This window comes from Gallus gallus, chromosome 4, assembly GCF_016699485.2.
Source record: "Gallus gallus isolate bGalGal1 chromosome 4, bGalGal1.mat.broiler.GRCg7b, whole genome shotgun sequence".
Classification (NCBI taxonomy): domain Eukaryota; kingdom Metazoa; phylum Chordata; class Aves; order Galliformes; family Phasianidae; genus Gallus; species Gallus gallus.
The window spans coordinates 32,174,888-32,199,045 of NC_052535.1; the positions used below are offsets into that span (position 1 = coordinate 32,174,888).

General features: G+C 35.3%; 1 protein-coding gene across 14 annotated transcripts in view; it reads right to left on the reverse strand.

Moving 5' to 3' along the window:
- The window catches only part of IQCM (IQ motif containing M), a 184,443-nt gene that overhangs the window by 21,152 nt on the left and 139,133 nt on the right, over window positions 1–24,158 (reverse strand). For 13 of the 14 annotated variants that reach the window (XM_040699165.2, XM_040699157.2, XM_046941243.1 and 10 more), the window contains one exon: window positions 550–708. In XM_040699165.2, the coding sequence (XP_040555099.1) occupies window positions 550–708 (159 nt within the window). The remainder of the gene's footprint in view (window positions 1–549; window positions 709–24,158) is intronic. The other variant, XM_046941242.1, reaches the window with a different exon arrangement.

Consider the following 24,158-nt stretch of genomic DNA (forward strand, 5'->3'; position numbering starts at 1 on the left):
GTTTTTGTTGGGCTTTTTTTTTTTTTCTTTTTTTTTTTTTTTTTACTTTTGCCTCTTGTTCACACAATTCCTCATTGCAGACATTGGCCCTTTCTTTCTCAGAGGCATCATGCTCTGAGGCACTCTAAGTATATCTGCTTGGACTTTACAGTGCACTGTAGCCTTAACACTAGCATAGCCTAGAGAGGTTCTCTCTAATATTTTTACCTCCCATCTTCTACACAGGTGTTGTGGATTCTTTCTGCACATCTAGATACATTTACCTGTGAATGTTTGCTTGCCTTCTTTGCCTTCGAAGGCAAAAGTAGCAGAAAATCAGCTTTGCCCTGAATTTAAACCTTCAAAAAGATGACAAATGAATATGCTTTTTATAACATTGATACAAAGAAAAAAAATGCTGCAAATGAAATGTGATGCTCGGTTGCTGAATTAGCAGATTTTGTGTTGGGAACTCCTGAAAATCAGGGATTTTACTTGGTGATGCAGAAGGTACAACATTGTCATGCCTTTCACTGTGTTCACAACCTTCTGAGAGGCTGAAATTTTTACCTGATTTCTTGGACCCACCTCTTCCATCCATGAGAGGGTGCAGCCATGGTAGCGGCACTGTAATTACATTCTTCACTTTTGCACCAAGAGGAGGAAACAATGTGAAAGCCATTTCAACGGCTTGATGCTTTTTGATGTTTCTTACAGCAGTAGCAGAAGCTGCAGAAGAGAATAAGGATAATGATCAACATATTTTCTCAGATACTTATGTGCAATTGACACCCACAATAATAACTTCTATAGATACATTTCTTTTAATTACTTTGAACATATCAGCATGAAATTATGGACTTCTGCAAGACAAAAGGTGAGATGTATGCAGATTTACTGGCTGTGCAGCTACTGGATATGATTAAAAACCAGGAGAAAGATGTCAGTTTGAAAAGATACAACTGTTCTAACACCTCAGCTAGTTCAATATGCAGATATATTCTATGACACTCACTAAATAATATGGCTCAATCTTTCGTGAGTAGAGCCCAGTGATAAGCACAACAAAAATTCTCACAGGCATACAAAGCTTAATGGAAGATGTTTATTGATCACAAACTGTAGCACACCTTAAGTTAGACAAGAAAATTACATGGCAAAAAGCAATACTTACTAACAGTACCCTAGTAAAAAAACAACGAGCTAAGATTTCAGAGATTCTTATCTCTGTTTTGACACTGATCCTCAACAACAGCTGATTGTAATATACTTGAAAAAGTAGAACAAATCCAACTTGAAAAGGTCCAATCCTAGAAGCGTGTCCAATCCTGCATGTACTTAATATTGCATTCAGGAGGGGTGAGTCCTCATGAGATACAGGAGCTCATGTATGGAGGGCTCACTTTCATGGAAACTGTAGCCTCGTACCTAGCTGCAGGAACAGCTAAAACAATGCAGATTTCTGAATAGTACATTTTTTTGTAGTAGCAATTATAATAGTCTCTCTAGAAGCTTGTTTGAGTATGAAGGAGGAGTTAGTTTTCCTTCTGGCTAACACCAAATGCAGCTTGTTTCCAGGATGCAGATGCTGATGCTCACAGTTAGAATACCTTTCATATCCTTTAGAAAAGTGCAGTGAGCCAAATGTCTCATAGTATGATATTGTTAACAGTCCCAGTTATTAACCATTTGGGCCATATCTGAAACTCCATCTGTACATGAAGGGATCTGTATTACAATAAGTTCCAAGGCCAACTCAGCACTGAACTTTCCATGTTTTTCTGTTACAGTTCAATAAAATCACTTTGTGTTACATTCGTTTCCATATAAAATAAAGTGAATGTCACATTTTTTTGTCATACCATTTTTATTTAACACCTTTTTTCCATATCCATTAGTTTAAAAAGTTATAACAAGGCAAATCATTTATCAAAATGAAAAATGCTGTACTCCTTGAGCAAGGAAAAGGGAATCTAAATAGAATGTCCCCGCTCTTAAATTAATGGAACTGTTTTACATTTAATATTTTCTCTTAAGGAGTTATGTATGCACTCCAAGATCATTAATGAAGAAGTATAGAATCACAGTTTACAGTTGAAGGGCAAAACTGCTAAAAAAGCATTTCAGATGTCATGTCATCAAGTGATACAATGTAGAAAAATAAATGCAAGGATCATTGATCTCTGATATCATAATTAAACATCCAGAACTCATGACAAGGAGAAAGGATAGTAAAGTTCATTATAACTTGACTTGAACATAAGCTGCAGGACTAATCAAGCAGATATACTAGGGAAGGCTCACGTTTATAAACAAAGTAGACCTTTCCTTTTAATTAACAGCATCTTAAAAACTGGATTTTCTGTTATTATTCTGGTTTTAAATAAGACTAATTGTTTTTTATTTATAAAGATAATTCATCTGTGTCAGACGAACCAGTCAATTCACCTGTTGGTATAGTGACGTTTTACATTTCTGTCCCCTAGAACCACTACAGCAGTTCAGCTGTCCATCATAAATCTGGCTCACACTTTCCATCCAGACAACAATACACACATTCTCGGCCTTCTGTTTAAAACATCTGATAGAATAGATTTACCAGTATAGAGTAACTGACTTTTTAATAAGCAATACTGTCACTGCAATGAAAGAAAATTCACAGAAATCAGAGGGAATTCATCGTAGTGAGATAATGGACCTTGCAGAAAAAGTGTTGGAGCTACTGGTTGTTATTCTTCAGAACTAACAGAGAGCAGCCAAGGTTCCAGAGCTGGGAAATGACAAACCATACTACCTATCTTTAAGGGATAAAAAATCCCATCAGCCTAATAAGGAATTACTGAACAGAGAATTAAAATTCAAGTTGCCTAGTTAGCTAGTGAATTGGTAAAATTCCAAATTGTTGCAAAAGCATACTGAAAGGCGGGTAATAAATAGTATAATTAGGAACTGCAAAAGATGTACACCTATGATATAAATACTGTTGAACACAGGCTTCTTGCTTAGTTCTATGCTACCATTCAACCCCATCATACAACTGGCCTGCTATAGACACTTCTATTTGTGCCAACAGTTACAATGGTCAAATTTTATCAGACTTCAATACGAACAATCCTGTAACCTTGCATTATTTCCCAGTACTTGGGCAGAAAAACTTTATTTTGGCAATGTTTCTTCATACCATTCATTTTTCAACATTAGACAGAATTTGTCAAATACTAAGCTTTAAATTACATGCAAAGCATACTAATGAAGACAACATATAATAACATGGAACATAGGTCTATCACACTCTCATAAGAATATTCTGACATGGAGCTTGAGTCTACAAATTTATCAGTTACAAAAAAAAGTTTAAGAAACAACTGCGAGGTTCTGATGTGCAGTGTTTTAGGAAGGCCATTTCCCTGCCAGTTACTAAAAGTTTTTCACATTGAAAATCACATGGTAATAATAGATTCCTCTTTTTTCCCAAAGGATGTGGAAACTAGAAACCAGCAAACACAGAAAGTCTTGGAACAGGCAGGATTATCAAGAAAGACACACAGAAAATGTTTCCCTTTTCAGTGTAGCCCTGAAGTATTTTGATGAATAATGAGTTAGTCTTCTCGGGAATACATCATTAGGTTCCAGAAAAAAAAAAAATCGTTTTCTACAGGATGGGGAAAAGCATATAGCATAATTTTGCAAACTGCTGGAGTAAACAACATTTATGTGCTTCTTAAAAGCAACTGAGGCATGAGCAAGGTCACAAACCAGAAGGACCACAGATACAGGTAAGTTATTGATGAGTGCAAATTCAATTAGACAGCCTTACACTGATTCTAACTGGACATCTTTTACTCCATACTACAAACAGTGAGTGAGCATTCTCTTTGCAAGAAATAAAGCATTCACTCTGTAATTCTATGCAATAAAAATGCTGTCCACTGTTGGAATCAGGTCTGCATCATCTGCCTATAGAAGTCACATCAGCATGTTTTACTTATATTTTTCCTTACTGCTATTCAGAAATTTCCAAGTTGTTAAGATTCATTTTGAAAGCATCATTTGTTAGCTCTTGGATACTCAAAGAAAATAGCTGAAAAGTGTAGAGGTCATCCACTCTTATGACTTATTTTTAATATTAGAAAATTATTATTATTATTATTGTTCTTTTTAACATAAGAGAAAAAAAATCTAGAATGTTTAGAGCTGATTAGAATGACAAAAAATGCAATAAAGAAAAGAACATATGCTTGGTTTGTTTGCCATTATGGCTGAATGCCTTTTGAAAAATGCAATGAAGTATTTGTAAAAATGTACCTATTGTTACTTGCTTCTTTTACTTTCATAGTTTTCTCATTTTAAATTTTAGTTTTGTTTAAAATGTTATATCTTTGATATTAGAAAATACAATCTTTCTCTCTTTTTTTCATTCCTAATACAATTAGGTTTATTTCTGAATCTTCATCTGTATCTTTTGAACTACGATTGCAATTCAATATGGGGTATTGCTGTTTTTCATGAATAGCTGCAATTCTTCTACGCAATACTGATTTCAGAGGCAAGAAAGTAATCCATATCTGGTACCTCACACAGCACAACACATCAACTACCATTTTGTTAGACTGCCCCTCTACTGCTATCTGTCACACGGCAACAAAATGGCATGGTATATTGGTGGGACGGTTCAGCCTCTACTGCCATACCACCAACATCCACCTCTGACATCATGGGACAACATAATAAAATTGGAGGCATTAATTTTGGAGCAGCCCTTTTTTAAAAAAAAAAGTACAGTCACAGGATGAAGGGCCCAAACCCAACAATTTCTTGATAGGATTGGAACAGAAATCCAGGGAAATCCACAGAATTCATGTAGTCCAGCTCCAAATTGTAATAATTTATGTTTTAAAAAAGGAGGGGGAGAGGGGAGGGGAATGTGGGAGGTGTTAGACTTCACACTCCAAATGTGGATTTTTTTTTCCCTCACAAAATTACATTTTAAGTCTTTAAATCTTAAACAATGATTAAGCTTCCATTCAATGTGAAATGCCATGCATAACTCTAAAATACATTTTCATATTCCATACAATGAGATAGTTGGAACAGATATACAAAATGACTCTAAATGAACTGTGCTTTTGAAGCTGTGTTAGAATAAACTCTACATTTATTTTCATCAACGCTGCAGACTTGTCTCATTATCCAGATTCATATTTGTTTTCCAGAGGATTTCAATTGTAAGTATTTGGTAGCTAATTCTCAAAATAGAAGAAATGCTTACAATACTCATTTAATATAGATATATGACAGCCTGAGGTGCAATAAAGCTTGTATTGCCTTCAGTTTAGAATTGCTATATTAATAACAGGTGGCAGACTAATAAGTCTGATACATATATTTTTTCAAATGACTCTCAAACAAGATTTTATAGAATATTATGTATGTAACAACTGCATTCAGATGTGATAACTAAAGTTGCATAGTCAAGTAGTTAAGCATTACAGGCAATTTCGCATGTGCTATATGATATGGTCCTTAATTTCATGATCCACATAAGCCCTGTTGGCTTCACAACATCCGGATCACAGTGTTCACCTTTTGAGATATTTTGTTTTCTCCTTTTTCAGTGCATTATTTCAGGACTTGATTACCCTATGGTACTCACATTCTGAACTGAAGATAGAATTAGTGATTTCATTGTGAGCTTTTACATGGGACTCATAACAAGAGTTATCAAATGTTCCCAGACACTAACAAATTTACTTTTGCAAGAAACCAAGGGAGGAACAGGTTTTATTTATGATCTTTTTACTACTTAAGAGCTAAGGCACATAGGATCAGACTTTTCACAGCTAAGTAGGTACCCAAAAACGCATGAAGAAGCCTAATTGTTTTCCCTAATGTGCTAAAAACCTGCATTTCCAGCAGCGAGGTTCTTTTGAAATATCTTCTACAAGACTATCCACATCACTAGCCATGCAAATACATTTTAAAATCTGATCAGAACAATAATATAGATAAGAGTATTCATAAATTGCAGGCTTCCAATCTTAGACATGTCATACCTCATTTTCAGAGCGTTTTGCATTCTATTTGTTTTAAATACAAGCTATAAGCTGCAGCAGAAATCTAAGTTCTGAATCCTCAGCATTTTTGCAAATCAGTCATCAAGATCCCAAGTCAGGCATCCAAAAATACCAAATACCTCTGCAAACACTTTTACATAAATGAACCATCAGCAAAATGAAACTCTTGTGAAGCTGCTGTGGGCAAAATTCAAATGCCTTAATTATGTAACCACATACCTTTTAGCTTGTGCAAAAAAAATGGAGGAGTCTTAAGGGCGGTCTTCTTCACTATCAACATTGAATCTCTTGCATATTGAATGGGGCGGCAATTGCATGCAAGTATGTACATGATTGTGCAATGGAAATCCATTTTGTATACACATAGAGGCCAATTTGCAAATGCAGTGCAGCTGATATGCATGTTCCAGATCACTTGACTTTGCAACTCCAACAGAGTTCTTCTAATGTTTTGAGGAGTTGTTTTCATTGTTGTTGGTTTTTTTCTTTTTCTTTTTCTTTTTTTCTTTTTTTTTCTGATAGATACATAACATTTAAGATATTAGAGAGCACAAACAGAAGAGAGGGGAAAAAAAACAAGAATGTGCAGCTGGCTACTATCATGGTTGCTACAAGAAGGTGGAACTCATGGCCTTGTTTTGTCAGACATCATCAAATCAATTTTAAGGCTCCCATAGTCTTAAGAATAAAACTGCCCATAAACACTAAAAAAATTCAATTCTCTATCTAAACAGACAGTGCTTTCTTAAGATAATCAAAAATTATCTTTTCTTTCTTTTCCTGCTTTCTTTTCTTCAGCATGTACGAGTTACTCTGAAATGAAGTCATATTTGTAGTAGTGATATAAAGTCAATAGAACTACCTCCATACATGGAACCTAATCCAACATACAACATTTACACTGAATCTATTGTCTATTTGTGCTAATCCTGAAAAGATCACCTCACCTATTATATAAATTCTTATATTATATCAGACATGAGCTAGCTGGCTTTCTACAATTATATAACTGGCAATAATGAAGTGTATTTCTACTAGCAGCTGTAATTATTACATTAAATCATCAAACTAAGATTTGTCATATAGTAGGGCTATATAAAACTTGAAGGACATCAGAGGACATTTTTCTTCCTATAAAAGTATTTGCTTATCACATCCATTGCAGACATAAATGTACAGAAAAAAATAAATGAAAAGTCATTGTCAAAAGTAATACAGACTCTTGAATGCTCTAATAAATTTCCAGTGTACTGGAAGGATACTTCAGTTGTTGGCTAACACAGAAACAGAGCATAATGATAAGTATATCTTCACCAATACTGAAATATGTGTAAGGACAATAAAACTATATATACTCTTTTGTTCAACGTCTTTGATCGTGAACTATCATTTAGAAATAATACATAATAGCTCTATAATGTGTAATGTATAATTATGTAAATAATTAGTATAATCTTGAGATGAGATGAGGGCTATTAGCGGCGGTGGATACTCTGAACCTTGAACATTTAGTCAAAAAGACCAATGACATCCAATCAAACTTCTTTAAAATGAATTGCAACAAACAATGGCAGCACAGCTGCTATTAGAATTATAATTGAGTTTAGGAGGGAAACAGCAGCTGAATGCAATGCAGATAATTAAGGAGCAAGCTTTTGTTAACACTATCAGTAGGGTCATGATTCTGCAGATTGTGAACTTATTATGTCTGAACAAACTAATCTATTTTTATAACAGAGGTATATTTCTGCTTTTTATACCAATAAAGTATATTCTGGCTACAAGATAGCTGATCACTTATTTATTTCAAGTACCCATTTAGAGAAATGGTAAGCATTTATAAAATCTAAGATTACCATGGAAACCTTATTCTTTAATGCTGAGGATTATGGGAACAAATGATTGTACAATTGGGATGAGTAAATAACAAACCTCTGAGTATGACAAAGACCACAGCCACTAAATTATATTAAATAATTACTCTCTTCTAGGCTAACAGACATTTTACTTCATCTCAGCACTGGAAGAGAAGCAATATACATCCTGTGAGTGAATAATGAAAACATTTAGAAATATAACATTTAGGATACGCAGGCATGAACTGCATAAATGCATGTTCTCGTGAACTTAGAATACTTAAGATGTAGCCCTGGGACTGGGAATTAGAAGTATGATCTAAAATTACTATTTCCTATTGTCTGTTGACTAATCTTGAATCAAAAGTTGCCCATGTGGACAAGACAAACAAACAAGAAATACCAAAGTCACTCCAAGCTTGCAGCTTGGCAGCAGTCAGGAAGTGCAAGATGCTTGACCACTGATAACCATGAGTCAGGGTTCCAAAAATGGAAAAGAGATCATTAAAATGCCAACAACATTACATCCTGTTAGCAATACTGCTGTTATAATATCATGTTACCATAATAACTGGTACTTTTTAAACAAACTAAAGAGCACAGGTCCACCAAAGATGTTATTATCACCAGTCATACGGGTAACCCCTCTAACTCATGTAGCACAGATTCAAGATCTTTGGCTTAAGACAATCCTGCTCATAACGTAGGTCATTTCATTGGCAAATCTAAATTTGTTAGGTACAAATGAGTAATCCTGCTTTGGAATTTCATTGACCTCAATGTGTAAATAAAGCAAGGAAAATGTGTCTGACTGGCAGCAAGCCACGACTGTGCTGTGTGCAGTAAAAACACTAATACATCAAATGTGATTTTAAAAATATGCTTTGATAGTCTGACCTACCGAAAGTTCTAATTTTGACCTACAACCTACTAAAACAGTCTAATAAAAATATTTTTAAAATATTTTAACATTATTAATCATTTGCTGGTGGCTAAGCTATTTGCATTTTTTCTATTCCGAATTCTGAATATTCTAAAGTCTTATGTCACCTGAACATGTAAAAAGTAAACAAAAGCTTGTCCTAATTTCCAGCTATTTTAACTCTGTTTCTTCAGGAATTCGATTCCCAGTCTGAAGATAGTGAAAGCTTAATTTAGTCATTATCACAATAGAATTCAAATGTGCTTCAGTTAATATTCAAGAATGGTTATTTCTGCCCTGTTTCAGTTCCTTTTAAGGAAATATGGAGAAGAATAAGCATCAGCCAAAAATTTAAAAAAAAATCCCTTCTGCTCATATGCACAGCATGTTCTGATGTCTTTACCTGGTATTCTGGAAAACTTATTTGAAATGGTCAGTTTTTTCTAAATTATCTTCAAAAGCATTCTGTGCATTAAAGCTAAAGTGTAGCCAAATGAAGAAAACACCAATACATAATTTTAGAAATTCCATATTTTTTAAATATACGGAAGTGTGAAAATAACAAATGGACTAGCAGCTCCTTTCTGGACATTTCAGAGAATCAGTGTGATTCAGACGTGACCAAGGCAATAGCATATCAAATATGAAGCTAGTATTTTTCCAGTAGTCAATAATAAATATATATTTTTTGCATATTTTTATGGAATACTTGAAGGCTTTCGCTGAGATGACCAGATTTCCTTAAGTAAACAGCACTGGCAACCATTGTGCATTGTCCATACAAGGCAAGATGTGTTTTTCTCATCAGCCTCTGTAGCATCATGGCACAATTTGCAAAGTATCTACAGGAATTTGTGGACTATGAGAAAATCAACAGTATATTCATTTAGCAAGAAAATGTTTCTACTAATTTAAAGACTGGTTTTGTGATTGTGTATGTTGCTGAACAACATACTGAAGATGATGATGCAAAGCAGCAATCAATCTAGACTTGCACTTCTTTCACAGTCTTTAGATACTGTTCTAATGTCATTCTGATACATTTGAGTATTTGAGCACACCTGACCTGTTTTGAGATGAACTTGCTGCTTGCTGATTAACTATATCAGTTCACTTTGATCATCTTTACAAATCCTTTCTTCTCCAATTTGTTATGGCGTTAAAACAGCATTTTTCATACTTCTTCAATAATGAAAACAATTTCAAATACCTTGCATGAGTTTTACAACTGGAGTATCTACCAAAGACAATAAACTGCTCAACCCAAACCCTCTTCACTCCAGTCAAAACCTTCTAGCACCTTCTCCACTGTACCATTATGAAAGCGGTAGAGTTTTCAAACTGACATCTCCCAAAAATTCTTACTAAAATATCTTCTACTTTTATAGGTTAGTCTGATTTCAAGTACAAACGTTTCCTGTTTCTGTTAAGTAGAGTTATGAAAAAATGAACATATTCCACAATAAGATTCAACAAAAGACAATTTTACCAAAATTCTGGAGTTTTAGTTTTCCTTATGCTGTCTTTATCTTTCACTTTTGGAAAACTCGGAGCAGCCATGAATGGAAAGGCAATAATCACGTAAATTTTTACATGGAAGGAACCTATCTGTTTATTGTGTAATTGGAATGGATGCCCTGAGGCATGCCATTGCATACTGTTATCTCAACACTGAATAGTCAAGGCACAGGCAGCATTTCACTTGAACAGGTATTAGTAAAGAATTTGGTCTTTAGGATTTTCCTTACAATGAGAACGTGATTTATACTAATGCAGGATAAAAGACAAGTCACATTTCCTTTGCAGTTTTGGAAATCAAAAATAGATTTCTTCCTAAAATGAAGAGATTTACTGCAAAACAACTGACACATTGTGAAATACAGAAGCTTTCTTAATGCAGTTTGACAAGATGATTTTTCAGCTGAAACGTTTTCTCCTCCATTCTCCCTGAACGGCAGTTAATGCTCGTCTTGGATTGATCAACAGGTCACATATGCACTTCCTTTTTCTCTTTGAGAGCTTTCTTTCCATAGAGATGTTTTTGCTACTCCATAAAGCAAATGATTAAGGACAAAGCCTGGAAGTTGAACCTTCCTAATCATTGTGCCATGCTGCCACTGAGCCCATGAGGTAAAGCACATTGGGATGAATGCAATTTGGAAAACGACTTTGTGTGAAAGCCTTATAGTACAGAACTGCAATCCATTATGTAATGATGTGTGGTATAGTACAATAATATTTGGCACTTCTTTATCTGTATTATTTTTAAGCACTTCATGAATATTTATTATGCAACTAAAAAGTCTCCCAAGAAGTAGAATAATGTATACTGTAAATAATATTGTGTTGTTTTGTTATGCAATTTATAATTAAATGTATATTTCATAATTTAATAGGAATTCCTAATGACCTTGAATTCCATTTGAACTCTTATCCTAACTTCAGCAGCATGAAGCTTAAGGCTGGATACTCAAATACAAGCAACTCTCATGCGGTGAGGCAGAAAAGATTTGAGAATTTGAAGTGAAATGATTTCATGAAATGTATTAAAAAACAGGAATGTCACTGTGACTCCCATTCCTCTTTTTCTTTCTTTTTCTCCAGTGGAAAAATTATGTGACAATTTAAAAATTATTTTTCATTTATTTATGTCTCCTGTGCTTCACATGTTTGATATTGAGACAAGGTTAATGACAGGCAGCTTGCATTTGAAAATGAAAGTGGAGATGTTTAAGGTGGTTCCTAGATCCTGTGGGTATATGGTAGACAGTGCCAAAATATACAGTAGATTAAATGATGCTTATCAGAAATAAATGTTTGCTAATTTTACCTGTCTGTGCAGAGAGACTGGGTTTAAAACACAGGGAATGCAATGTCTGCATTTCACATGTACTAGCTACTCAAATTCAAGGTCAAAACCTAAATTACTTATAAAGGAAAGACTCCCAGATACTTAATTAACGTTTTGACTGTGGTAGTATGTTAGATTTCACATTATGCAATGATTACATATGAGCCATCACTGAAGGCTTATATGGAATCAGAGATGCTTGGCTGATTTGTTTAATGCCTTTACAGTGCATCCATGTTAAAATATTTCTAAAAACTGTAGCTGTAATTAAAGACAGGACCAGCGGTTGCCTACTAATGGAAAATCATAACAAGATTTGGTTTACATCCTCTATTTGTAAGGGATTCCTAAACTGAACTTATGCTAGAAAGAAAAATAAGAAAGAAGAACTGTTAACAGAAGTAAAATGTCTGACTAAGCCACAAAAGAACCACATTCATAGTTTGTTGCTATCAATTACTTCTTGTATGAATGTTAGTAAATCACATAACTTCTCAGTGCCTCCATGTTCTAGTAGTAGAATAGGCACAAAAGTATGATTGAATTCAATAGTGTGAGACTGCAACAATTAATATGTAGAGGTGGGGCAATAAGAACTTCCTCAACATTTTTTCCCTCTCATGATGGAGAGCGAGGCCATCAACTCCAGGCAATTCATTTATGTCTGAAAGCTCACAGAAGGCTTGATTCACTATGTGAACGTGGCCGAGTACAATGCGTATATCCGTTAGGAAGCATACTGTCCTAGGAAACCATTGCAGTTGAAAGAAGAATTAACTGCTCTGTTGTAGAGCTTCATAAACTTGTTTGTTATTACTTTTGCTGCACAGAGCCCCAAATGTCCAGCACAATTTCTTTCTGACTGTATTGTCTGCTAGCAACTAGAAATCTCTTTTACTGAATGGGTCTTATTTTTTTCCTCTATATAATAATGTGCTTAAAACAATATGCTGGGAGCTGTTAGGCATTTATTTACTGTGGTGGGTTAATCTCATCTAGGGAGGTATAGAAACTCAATCATGAGTGCTACAGTATATAAGCTAATTGCCAGGATAAAACCAAATGAATAATTACTTAACTTCAGAATGAGGCCTGGGGGAATTTTTCTTTAATAAAGGTTTAATTCACCAGTGATAATGAATGCAATCTCACATACTACTGAACAACACCATTAGCATAATGGCTAAGATACAAAAAGCATAATTAGACCTAAACAGAAGCGTTAATTACAGCCATGAAGCTACCAAACAAAAAGGGAGTTTTCCTTTACCTGTGAAATGTGTAGCTTAAGTAATCCCTGTGAATGGGTTATCAATTGTGCTCCAGTGACTGACAGGCAGAAATTAAAAACTGAAGCTTCCTTTGCCATTTGATTCCAGAGAGGACTGTGATTCACACAAGAGAATTAGAGTACAGGTGAGGGCAGTAAAATTCTGTACCTCTACTCATAAAGCTAAAAATTAAGCTCCCATGCATCTGAACCTACACTACAATTCCTTTTCACAAAAAGGCAGGCTCATCAGATCTGTTCAGGAATCTTAGATCTCTTCCAAACATATTTGCTACCCCCAGACGTGCCTACAGTGCACAGCACTGTGTAGCTGTACAAGGAAGCGTGGCAGCCTGCTGGCTAGGCAGCTGCTGAGACATTTACTGATAACAAGCAGCTTCATTTCCGGCACTAAAAACAACAATAACAAAAGCTCTTTGTACACGAAAATTTGCACAAACTCTTATATCTTACTTAAATGAAATCTGTGAGGTGTCCTCATGGAAGAGCACTCTTTTGTGCCATTTCTGCTGTGCATTTCTTTCATCTCATGCTGCACAAATATTCAATTCACAGATTCAAAGAACTCAAAAGTTATAAAATATGAGAACTAATGTTGCATTTTTTTCCCCCTTACAGGAACTTATTCAGTGTATGAAATGGACACTGACTGAATGGGGAGCTATTCAGTTTTTCTTTTTATCTTCATCCTTCTGTGTTTGATTCCAGGCCGTATTTAGCACGCATCATCAAAACCCTGCACTGCATACAAAATTACTAATTTCTTCATGGGCTTTTTGGTGGTTTTCTCAGCTTTTTTATGGAGCTCTCAGCTCTCACTATAATTAATCTATCCTCACAACACCTCTAAGAAATCATATAATTGAAGCAGAGGGAGATGAAGACCACATAGCTAAATATTCACTAACTTGTATGCCTGCTTTGATATGACTAAGTATTCAAGGCAGGGGAAAGCCATTGTTTGTGCATCTGTTTACATGTTTAAAACATAGCATCTGTTTACAGGTACTTTACATATGAACTTATTTCTTGTTTATGGACATATTAATCTTTTAAAAATCTGTGAAAACTCTCACTGAAGAGATCTGATGATAATCCCAGTAGAAAATAGTGCTGAAATTAGAAGAATTTAATCCCCACAGTGGTGTTCAGCCACCTGAACCATAAGACAATCCCTTTCACTCTTCCAGTTTTGTGCCTTGCACACTTCCATTTCTGCAACAAATGAGCATGTAATCACATCACTGAGATGGGAAGGAAAAAAAGAGATTAAAATCTGAGAAATTACGGATTTTTCTATTATTGTGTTTTCTAATTTCATTATAAATTGGAGAACCTGGGGGCAGATATTGTTGGAAAAACACTTCTACTGTTCATATAACACCACTGCCACTGAATCTAATGAAGGCTGTCATATGTTGAAACCTAGCCCAAATTCACAAGCCTGGCAGGGAAAAATCACGCCCTATGATGGAGTGAACCAGTGGGTGTCCTGAGAATGTGGACTGACAGGTATCTACAGAAAGAGCTAAACACTGAGTGGTGAATGTGGCTGCTTTCCTTTAAGATGTCCCAAAGAGGGATTAGTAAAGGTGATTTCTGTTCTATAACAGGCAAGTGATGAAAGCAAGCACTGGCTAAGCCACTCGAAGGGGAGGAGGCTTAAAGTCCATCTATTTAAATAGATCTCTCACCACCTGGCTATACAGGATATGATACTTTTCCTGTTTGATCTGGACAACTCTAATAAACAACATTCAAGCTACAAGATAAAACTGTGGAAAAAGAAACAAACAAACAAAAAATAATAATCCCAGATCCATTTTATGACTTTCTAAAGCAGTAAGTAGGATATCCTTCTAGGTGGCAAGAAACCTGGGCTCTGATTCTGTTTATGTACATTACTCTGTGACTATTTAACGTGAAATAAATAATAACAATTATTAGAGTATGGATCAGAAACAAAATGCTTCTTCCTCCCAGGGCCTGACTCCTTTAGCTCAAGACAGGACTCCTGCACACCCTGGATCTGTTTCTTTAGTCTAGCAACTTGTAGATTGCTTTCCGACCACCAGAACAATTACAACAGGTAACAGAGTCCAGTCCAACCCACTCAACCAGCATACATCACAGTGACTAAGAGATTAATCTGAGAGGCTGGAAGCATGGATTTGAATCCTTCTCAGGCTAGATAAAGTACAAGAACTTTAAATATTCAGGGAAAAAAAAAAAAAAAAAAAAAAAAGAAGCATATTGTCTTGATAAAAAGAAAAAAAAACTCATTTACCAGAAGGACAGTCAAAGAGAGGAACAGCCTGACCAAGAAGGTTGTGTAGATTCCATTCTTTCTGATTTTCATGATTATACTCGATTAATCCTGAGCAACCTATTCTGATTTCACAGATAAGCCTTCTTTCAGCAGAAGGTGGAATAAGAGATCTCCTGAGGTTCATTCCAACTTGAATTATTCTATGCAACCACAGGAAAAGTGGGTAGTAGCCTTCTTCATCAGTTACTCTGGAAAATTCAGCAGTTGAGCCCACACCTTATGAGGACCCCATCTTGCAGTGGACTGTGAATGCTTATCAGAGAGAGTCTTGCAACCTTACCTATCTGTCTGATTATTTCATAGCATCCAGAGAATCCATTTACAGGTGATGTTCACGTATAGTTGTAACAGATTTTTATTCTATTTTTTATGTGTGCAATTCTGGTACTAAAGACACATTAGCCTTACTAGAGAGTAAGAATATTTCCAAGGTCTGGATTTTTTTTTCTTTTAGAAAAGATTACTTTTTAATCTTGCACACAAATGACCTATTTGGCTGAACTGCCCACTCCATCAGAATGCTATGCAACTTAAACAGATTTCAATTCACTCTGCTTAAATTATGATGCACAAAGCTAAACGATTTTTTCATATGAACTTGTCGTTCATGCAAAGTAAGGTTTTCTGGAAAAAAAAAAGTGCTGTAAAACTAACAAAAAAGAACAAAGGAACAGCTGTAAGTCAAGAGTTCTTATGCCAAAACACTGTTCAGCTGGGTTCCACATTCATTTCCATCCCCCACATCATACTGATTATAAACTTAGATGCAGATCTAATGTTTTCATTTAATCCATTTTTTTCCATATTTTAAATTCATTGTATTTAGTGAACATTCAGTTTGAAACATGCAATATCAAAAGAAACCCCCACAGATGCAGGGAATTTGAATAATCAGGTCCTCATAATCCCCAAACTTCAATCTAGTGAAGTCTCCGTGGGATCATTTTAAACGTGCAAAGGAAACAAATGACCAAATTACTCTAAACAATTGTGAGATAACAGATGAAATAAGCCATATGATTAAAATATTGATACTTACATTACAGTAATACCTTCAGTCCCCCATGGATATATCAGCCTTATTGTGCCAGGCATTGTACAATCACACAATGGTCTACTGTCCAGGGGAACTACAATCAAAAACCTGATCAACTACCATGTTGTAACATCAGGTCAGAGATAGGCAATTTAGAGCGCTGGGAAGTCCATTCATTTTTTCTCAGACTACTGCTGTGCGTCAGAGTTACTCATATTAGCAGATACTCTAAGTTGCTGCTCAATTTTAGGGCAGATTTTTTTCTATGCAGTATGGACATTCACAAATCCGTAGGTTGGGCTACTACTATCTGCCAATGTTCTCTAAGACACCTCTGTGCTCCACAGATTCAGAACAAATGCAAAGTGAAAAATGAAAATGTGGTATACACTCACAAAATTCATCTTCTATGCTGAGAATGCAAGATTAGTTTCATGTATTATTGAAATATAGCCACTGACTGAACATAAGGATTCCAAAGAGCTAAGAACAGATTTCTTCTGAAAACCAACGTAGTCTAAAAAACAGAGGCATAAAGTAAAAGTTGTCATCTAATTTAAGGTTTCAATTCTGTCCTTTGATATACTGGATGACATACATGGTTATGCACTGTTGAAGATATAGCACTGGAAAATCAATAGCTAAATGTCTGCAAATATCCATAGCAATGCCATGAACTTAAGTGACACCTTGAAAATGGTATATTTAATTGTCTTCTCTTGATAGTTTTATCCATGGGCTTTAGGGTGATCCCAGTGCTACATCTATTATAACTGTATAATCAAATTTGAATATTTTGTGCAACAGCAATTCTTATTTTATCTATTTACCTTTTTCAAAATGAAAATTCCTCACAGTGAACTGGGTGGAAAAGAGAAAGGCTTTGCTACATGACAATGGATATGATCCTGACTATTCCAAGGTATTAATTTTTCTTAAGGAAAGACTGTTTTATTGAAATGCAGTAATATTTTGCATCCCAACCTTTTGCTACCAGCTTTACAATTTAAAATACCAACTGGAGGTTTGTTCAAACCAAATTTGAACAAAAAGTTATCTGCGTAGTGCACATGTCCTTGCCTGCATCCATTTCACAGACAAAAAATACCAAAGGCTTCAGAACAATACCTGATGATAAACCATGCTCATTACTTATCAGAAGGATTTCTTTATGTATGTTTAAAGCATTTATTTTAATTTGATGTTGAGGCACATCCAGTGACTGATTACAGGGCATGCTCATTTTTCTGGCAATGCAACTTACAACTCTGTTTTTGGCTGAGTAAGAAACCAAACAGCTAATTTCTTTACTTTCTACCTGTAAGCCAGGATTTATCTATTGGTGTTTAATCAAGTCAGGCCATTTCCATTATTTTCCCTCTGTATATCAAACATTTCTATTCATACAATACATTTAGTTATTACTTAGCATTTATCAACACTTTTTTGAGGTGTGATTTAGAAGGGAGGGTTGGATGGTAAGCATTTTTGGCTCTGAATTATTTATTAACAACCAAGAACAGGAAACTATTTTTCCTCTCTCATCTCTGTATTTATACTGTTACACAAATCACTCTCCTTGACAGGGAATAAAGCACATCTGAAAATCAGGCAGATTCCTAAATATCAATTTATTAGACTAAACTTAGGATCTTGAATCTGAATTGCATTTACCTGCAAGTTCGCAAGCTCAAATTCACCCTTCGTATCAGGGAGCACAGTTTCTCTGGCATCCCTTTTACCACCAGTGAATAAGTTTATTCAGTCTTGAGAATGCACTTTACCACCTGTCAACACAATTTTTTGGCTGTGATTTTTTTTATAATGAAGCTTTACCAACTTCCACTTATTTCCATGTGAGGCCAAACTTTTCTTAAAACAACCAAAGGCCTTACAATTAGCTGCTGCTAGTTTGTTTCTTTTCAGCAATGCATCTTGCCTCTATACTGATTGCCGGGCTTTGGAAATAGACTGAACATGTATTTATTGACTAATCAAAAATACAGTAAAAGTAGAAAGACACAGCAATATTTAAAATCTAGCTGATTACCCTTTGGTGGCAGATGACTAACAGCTTACCTCAGCAAAGCAAAAATTGCTGCCAAAGGTTTCTTCATAGAAATAATCCTTATTTATTATCCAAGTTCACAGCTGTATACACTGCAGGCAGTAACTAAAATCACTTAAAAAGCACGATGCTAAAAAACTAAACCCCAAGCTTACGTGACTGTGATGCTTATTAAAGGTCCAATCCTTCCTCATTAAAACCAACAGGAGGTGTTCCGACAAAGATTTCAGTAGTATAGGAAATTATCTCAGGGAAAATTTTCAAACAAATTCATAAAATTGCATTCTGCTCATTAGCCTTAAATGTGTGATTCCCTCTGGCATGAACAAGAAAAGTGCTAACCAACTCCTAAGAATTCTTAGGTTACTCAATAGTATCCTCTCTTGAAATAGCAGGACAACAATAAAAGACCCCTTGTGCACACACACACCCCAGCTGAACTCTAGTACTTCTTTCAGAAAAAAAAAAAAAAAAGTGCTGTTATGCAGCTGTTGTAATAGCTTTTTGGACTAAATCAGCAATCTTTACACGGAACATTATTTTTATAAGACCTATTAAAATCTCACTTATTAAAAATAATCACTATTCAGTTTGTTGAATTGTATGGAATAAGACCAGAAGGAAAGAGTAATATTCACTAATCAATTCAACCATTTAACATTGCCTGGAGGGAAGAACACAGAGAAATAGCCTACTATATACTCCACCTTCTCCCCATGTGGTTTTTATTTGTCCTTCCTGTGCTTCAGTCTGCAGTATTTTCATATACTCTGCTAGAGCTAGATATGAATCCGTACAAGGTTAGGTGACAAAATATCAGTCAGTGATTTGAACTGGACTGAAACAAGGTATGATCAAAGAGATTCTACCCATCCCCTCTCACATCACTACCATAGAAAATAATTGTTTTAGACAAAAAAAAAAAAAAAAAAAATCTGATCCCACTTTTATTGATACTGGGTTTGGGAAGGACATTGCAAAGGACATCCCTGGAAGGCACTTGATGCGCAGTTGCCCCTCTGCCCTGCTCACTGTCTCATCCCTCACTTCATGACATCTAAGCCAAAGCATGAAAGCCAGGAACCCTGATGAGTAGCATCCCTGCACCCTGCACAGGGCTCTATACTCCTGTCAGGACTGGAAAGGGGATTCTTCCATTGCAGATCCATTTGTTGGGGCCATTGCGAAGGAAAAGAATGGAAAGCTGAAGTGCCTGGATGAACAAGCAAGCCTCTGACATGAACTGAAGAACATAACAGGTTAACAGTTGCTAAGTATAGAAACAAACTTTAAAATAAAGAAACAGACAAAGGTGTCTAAGATGGCAGGTGTCTCACCCTAGTGAGAACACAAGTGCCTCTGTGCCCTAAGATCACAAAGCAGGATCAGGTTGGGCTGTAGCTGGTGACCCAGTCCACTCAGTGGTCCCCACATATGAGCTTGCTGACAAAGTACCAGGCAGCAATTCCAGCTCTGCTCCCAGAAGCATGGTGAGAGCTGTGTTCTATCTGGACTAATTAGTCACATCTCTCAGCAAGGCTAATTAGGATCTGCACGTGTGCTGACATGGTGATACTGTCCTGGATCAAGAGCTAGAACAGGCAGTGCTATGAACCATACCTCATCACAGGGCAGAAGCAGCACCTGAAGTAACACAAAGACCAGCCATTTAAAATCTTACAGGTTCCAATTAACACTACAAACCATCCTCAAAAAAAATTACAGAAAAGTGCAGGTTGTGAATGAGAGGTGCTGGATACCTCACAAGAGAAACATGCCGTGCAAGGATCACCACCGCAGGGAACCAGTTTATGATGCTTTTGTTTCTAAGCACAGCAATATTGCCAGCTTGGAAAGCAGTCACCCACAAACCCTCTGTGCAACTAGAATTAGACAGAGGAGCAATGCATTGGTATAACTGTGTGTATTCTATGCTTACCTATACCATATCAGACCAATAATTCAGACATAAAAAGCAAACCCCCTGCAGATACCCTTTGATGTTATGCCAAAGAACTGATTGGGATTCTTGGGACAGTAGAAGGCCCACACTTCTAAGAGTTATTTCTATATATTTTTCCAAGTTGCAAAAGTTTCTGTCTTTACCTTCTTGTACTGAGCTCCCTTTCCTTCTCTGTCACTCCAGTTCTCCTTCCTACAAGTTATCCAGTTCAGGTTTTCTTTTAGCCTAGGTTTTCTGCTCTCTTCAATACACAATACACCCACATTTGTAATGGTCACAGTGTCACAGCCGTACAACCCAATACGTTCCAGTAGCAGCTGCTAAGTGCTGTTCAGAGATTCATAGACAGTTTTCAGACCTTCTGGTCATGCCTCTGATGAATCACAAACCTCTTTCGTTTCTTGCACAGGAAACCACTGACAAACCCCAGCAAGCCACTGTACTTGCGTACACAGCAGCAGTATACTTCCAGAACAGTGGAGAGGCTAGGAATTTTTAACCTTTTCAATTCCACTTCTGGTTATTTTGGTTGTACTTCTGGGGGTTGTACACCCCTAAGGTAGGAATTCCTGGGGTATAAGTAATCCCCTGTATAGCATACACTCTTCATTTTTGTACTCAGTCTTACTGTCACTGAATATACAACAGCTAGCTCATTTAGAGAATACTTCCTATCCTACAGTAAGCATACAGAAAAAAAAACTATGCCACAAATTTCTGAAGGGGAAAACACAGTAATTGTTGAAATAATTCTGAGTTGAAAATGTGAGGGTTTTTTTTCGTAAATTCTACAGAAGAAAGCATCTACATAGTAAATCTAGTGCTTAACAAGCATATGCATTTCAAATTTATATGCTTTCTTAAAAAATGGTTATAAACAAAAGGACACTAGGAGAGCAAATTCATATTTGCTTATTATGTTATTCTAAATGATGTGATCTTTCCAAATAGAAGCAATGGAATAATTAAACTAATTTTCCAAAATTATTCTAGTATATTCAATTACAGATTTTAATTATTTTGGAGAAATAGTTCAGTGTTAATGAAAGACACGGTAGTTAGAATCATGGAAAGTATGGGTTTCATGTTTCTGCATTCCATAAAACTTATTAGAAAATGTAAATCAAATATTTGATGAATACTAAGAGCCTATTGGGACATTAAAATGAATATTACTGTTGTGACTCTGAGAGTCGGGTTGAAGTATAACAGAAGTCAGTTAAGGTAAGCGGATTTCAGTGCCAAAGGGAACATTAGCTGTTTTAAAGAGGCCTCTGGAGTATTATCCAGCATTAAATATGGAGGAAAAAAAATAAATGAAAAAGGTTTTTAAATAACACTCAGTCTGTGGCACAAACCAACAAAAGATAGCAGAATTTCAAAGTTTCAGCTGTTACCTCATATAAGTTAACCTTACTCATTTTCACATGTTGATAAAAATTCACTGAGGACATCTTGATGGTGGGGAACACAGAAGTCATATGAATGCTAATTCTTAGCCTTCTATGTAACCATCTAATAATTTAATCTGGCCATTAATTATATCTTTGTCAGCGCTTTTGGTCACGTCTCATATTTTAAAACATGTTTTTGTATTTCACATTCTGTAAAAGCATCCAAATCTCACCGTACTCTAAAAAAGGCATTTTGATAGCCTGAAAGTATTCTACATATTTCATACAGTATACACTATTTTTAAAACTGTGCAAACTAAAAATTATTCTTTCTAGGACATGGCATGCATTACAAAGGGTTAAATGGAAAACAAAGATGAGATACATTTCCTAAAGCAACAAAAAGAAATACATGTTATAGAAGTTATTCCATCTCACGTTGTCATCAAAACACCATGACACATTACTTCTTATGAACATTTAAGATAAGATCCATCTCAACAGTATATTCATCAAAAGGGATGGAAGATTTACACCAGCTTAAAAAAGTAAAGCCATTGTGTGCTTCAGTACCTCCTGGTTGGGGTATACATATAAATACTATCTGTAGACTTGGGTCGAACAAATAATTATATGCTTTCAAATATCTTTAGGTCATGGATGAAGTCTGAAGATGAGTTAGGAAGCTGTCTGCATTCGGCAGGTGCAAGATTACAAATGGTGATCCTCCAAAACTTAATGAAATTTCTATCTGTAAAGATGGCAAATGATATGCTACTATGCAAAGTTTTCACTACTCACATGAAATGTCATTTGGGTGGTATTTCTCGTGAAATTTTAATTATGTACTAGCTGAACTCAGGAGAATAATTTCTTATTGTTCCAAATTGAATTTTGTACTTTTTTGTACCAAAAAGTTGATTTATTTATTACATTCATATTCAGACAGTTATGGCAGGTATCTCCATTTTCTACATCTTCCCCTTTCCTTGTTATTTCTATAATTATGTCTGTGGCCATTATGTCTCATAAGCTGCTATAGTAAGGTATCACTGACAGTGTATTTAATAGCAGAAAATGTGCGATTACATTTCCTTGTATGAAAAACTGCTTGAACATATTCAAGGGAAAGAAAGACATAGTGTATAAGCACTTTTGTTCCTAGTGGTTTCACAAAAGGCAGAGCCCCAGTTGACCCTGAGTCTACAGTTTTGAAGAGTATCACAACAAAATCTAAACACAGATCTATGAGTTTTTGAAAATTCCAGTTCTTCTGTGTACAGATGTTCCATTTGGACATGGAAATCTAAATTTGGATGACACAATTTCAAATGTTTAGATGCTTTAACAGAAAAGACACAGCTAAGCCTGTTAAATTTATACAACGACAACGTCCTCGATGTTTCCTCTACAATAGGATTTTTGTTTCTTATTCCTTACTAGAAGGAAGTTTTTCGAAGAAAGCAGTTCTGAAACTGCCAATAAAATAATTATAGTCAAAGTACCTTTTCACAACATATTAGACCTTTTTTCTTTACTTAGAAATAATAATGAAATTGAAAATTCTGTGCAAAATGTCAGCATTTTCCAGAGACTTCACTGCATTTTTTTTTCTAAATTTCATTTTTTAAATAGAATTTACACTAAGCAGAACTACATAAAAAGCAACTCTTTTTTTCCCCACACCAGAGACATAAATAATAATCTTAAACCTTTTTTTTTTTCCCTAAACCTGGATCATTTTTTGTTACATCCAGTACATATAAAACAACAAAAGCTTCTTTGGTAACTGTATGTATTCTACTAGCACAAGCTTAAGTTTTACAGAGATCTAATCTTATGGATATCGTGAACTGTTTTTACAAACTGACTTTAGTTTTTCTTAATTACTCACACATAAATACTTAACACACTGTGACACTATTATGCCAATACTTGAATGAGAGATACCGTATTTCTCTGAACCTACAGCCAAGCCAAATTATTCAGTGATAAGCTTAATTTGAATTAGTACTTCTGTTGATGTCATTGACCTCCAGATTAAATCCAGCAAGTGAAGGCCTGTTTGTATATTTAAAAGGAAAAAGAGATATAGATAATCCATCCACTTTATAAATTAATTTATATTAAATTAGAATATCATGCTACCTGCATGTTCTTGGGTAAGAAATTAGAAAACCTAGAGAAAAGAATTATTCATTTTTATGTTTCAATTAAAGTGTATATTAAGAGAGGAATGCAGAAATCCACTTTTTTACTTTACAGTATTCACTTCTTTCTCTAGAGAAAAGAAGTCTGTTAATGGATATCACAGAGTATTTGGTCATATGCCACAGATTTAGTAGATGCTGTCTTGAATTACAGTAGAGAGATATCTTGGATCTTATCCACATAT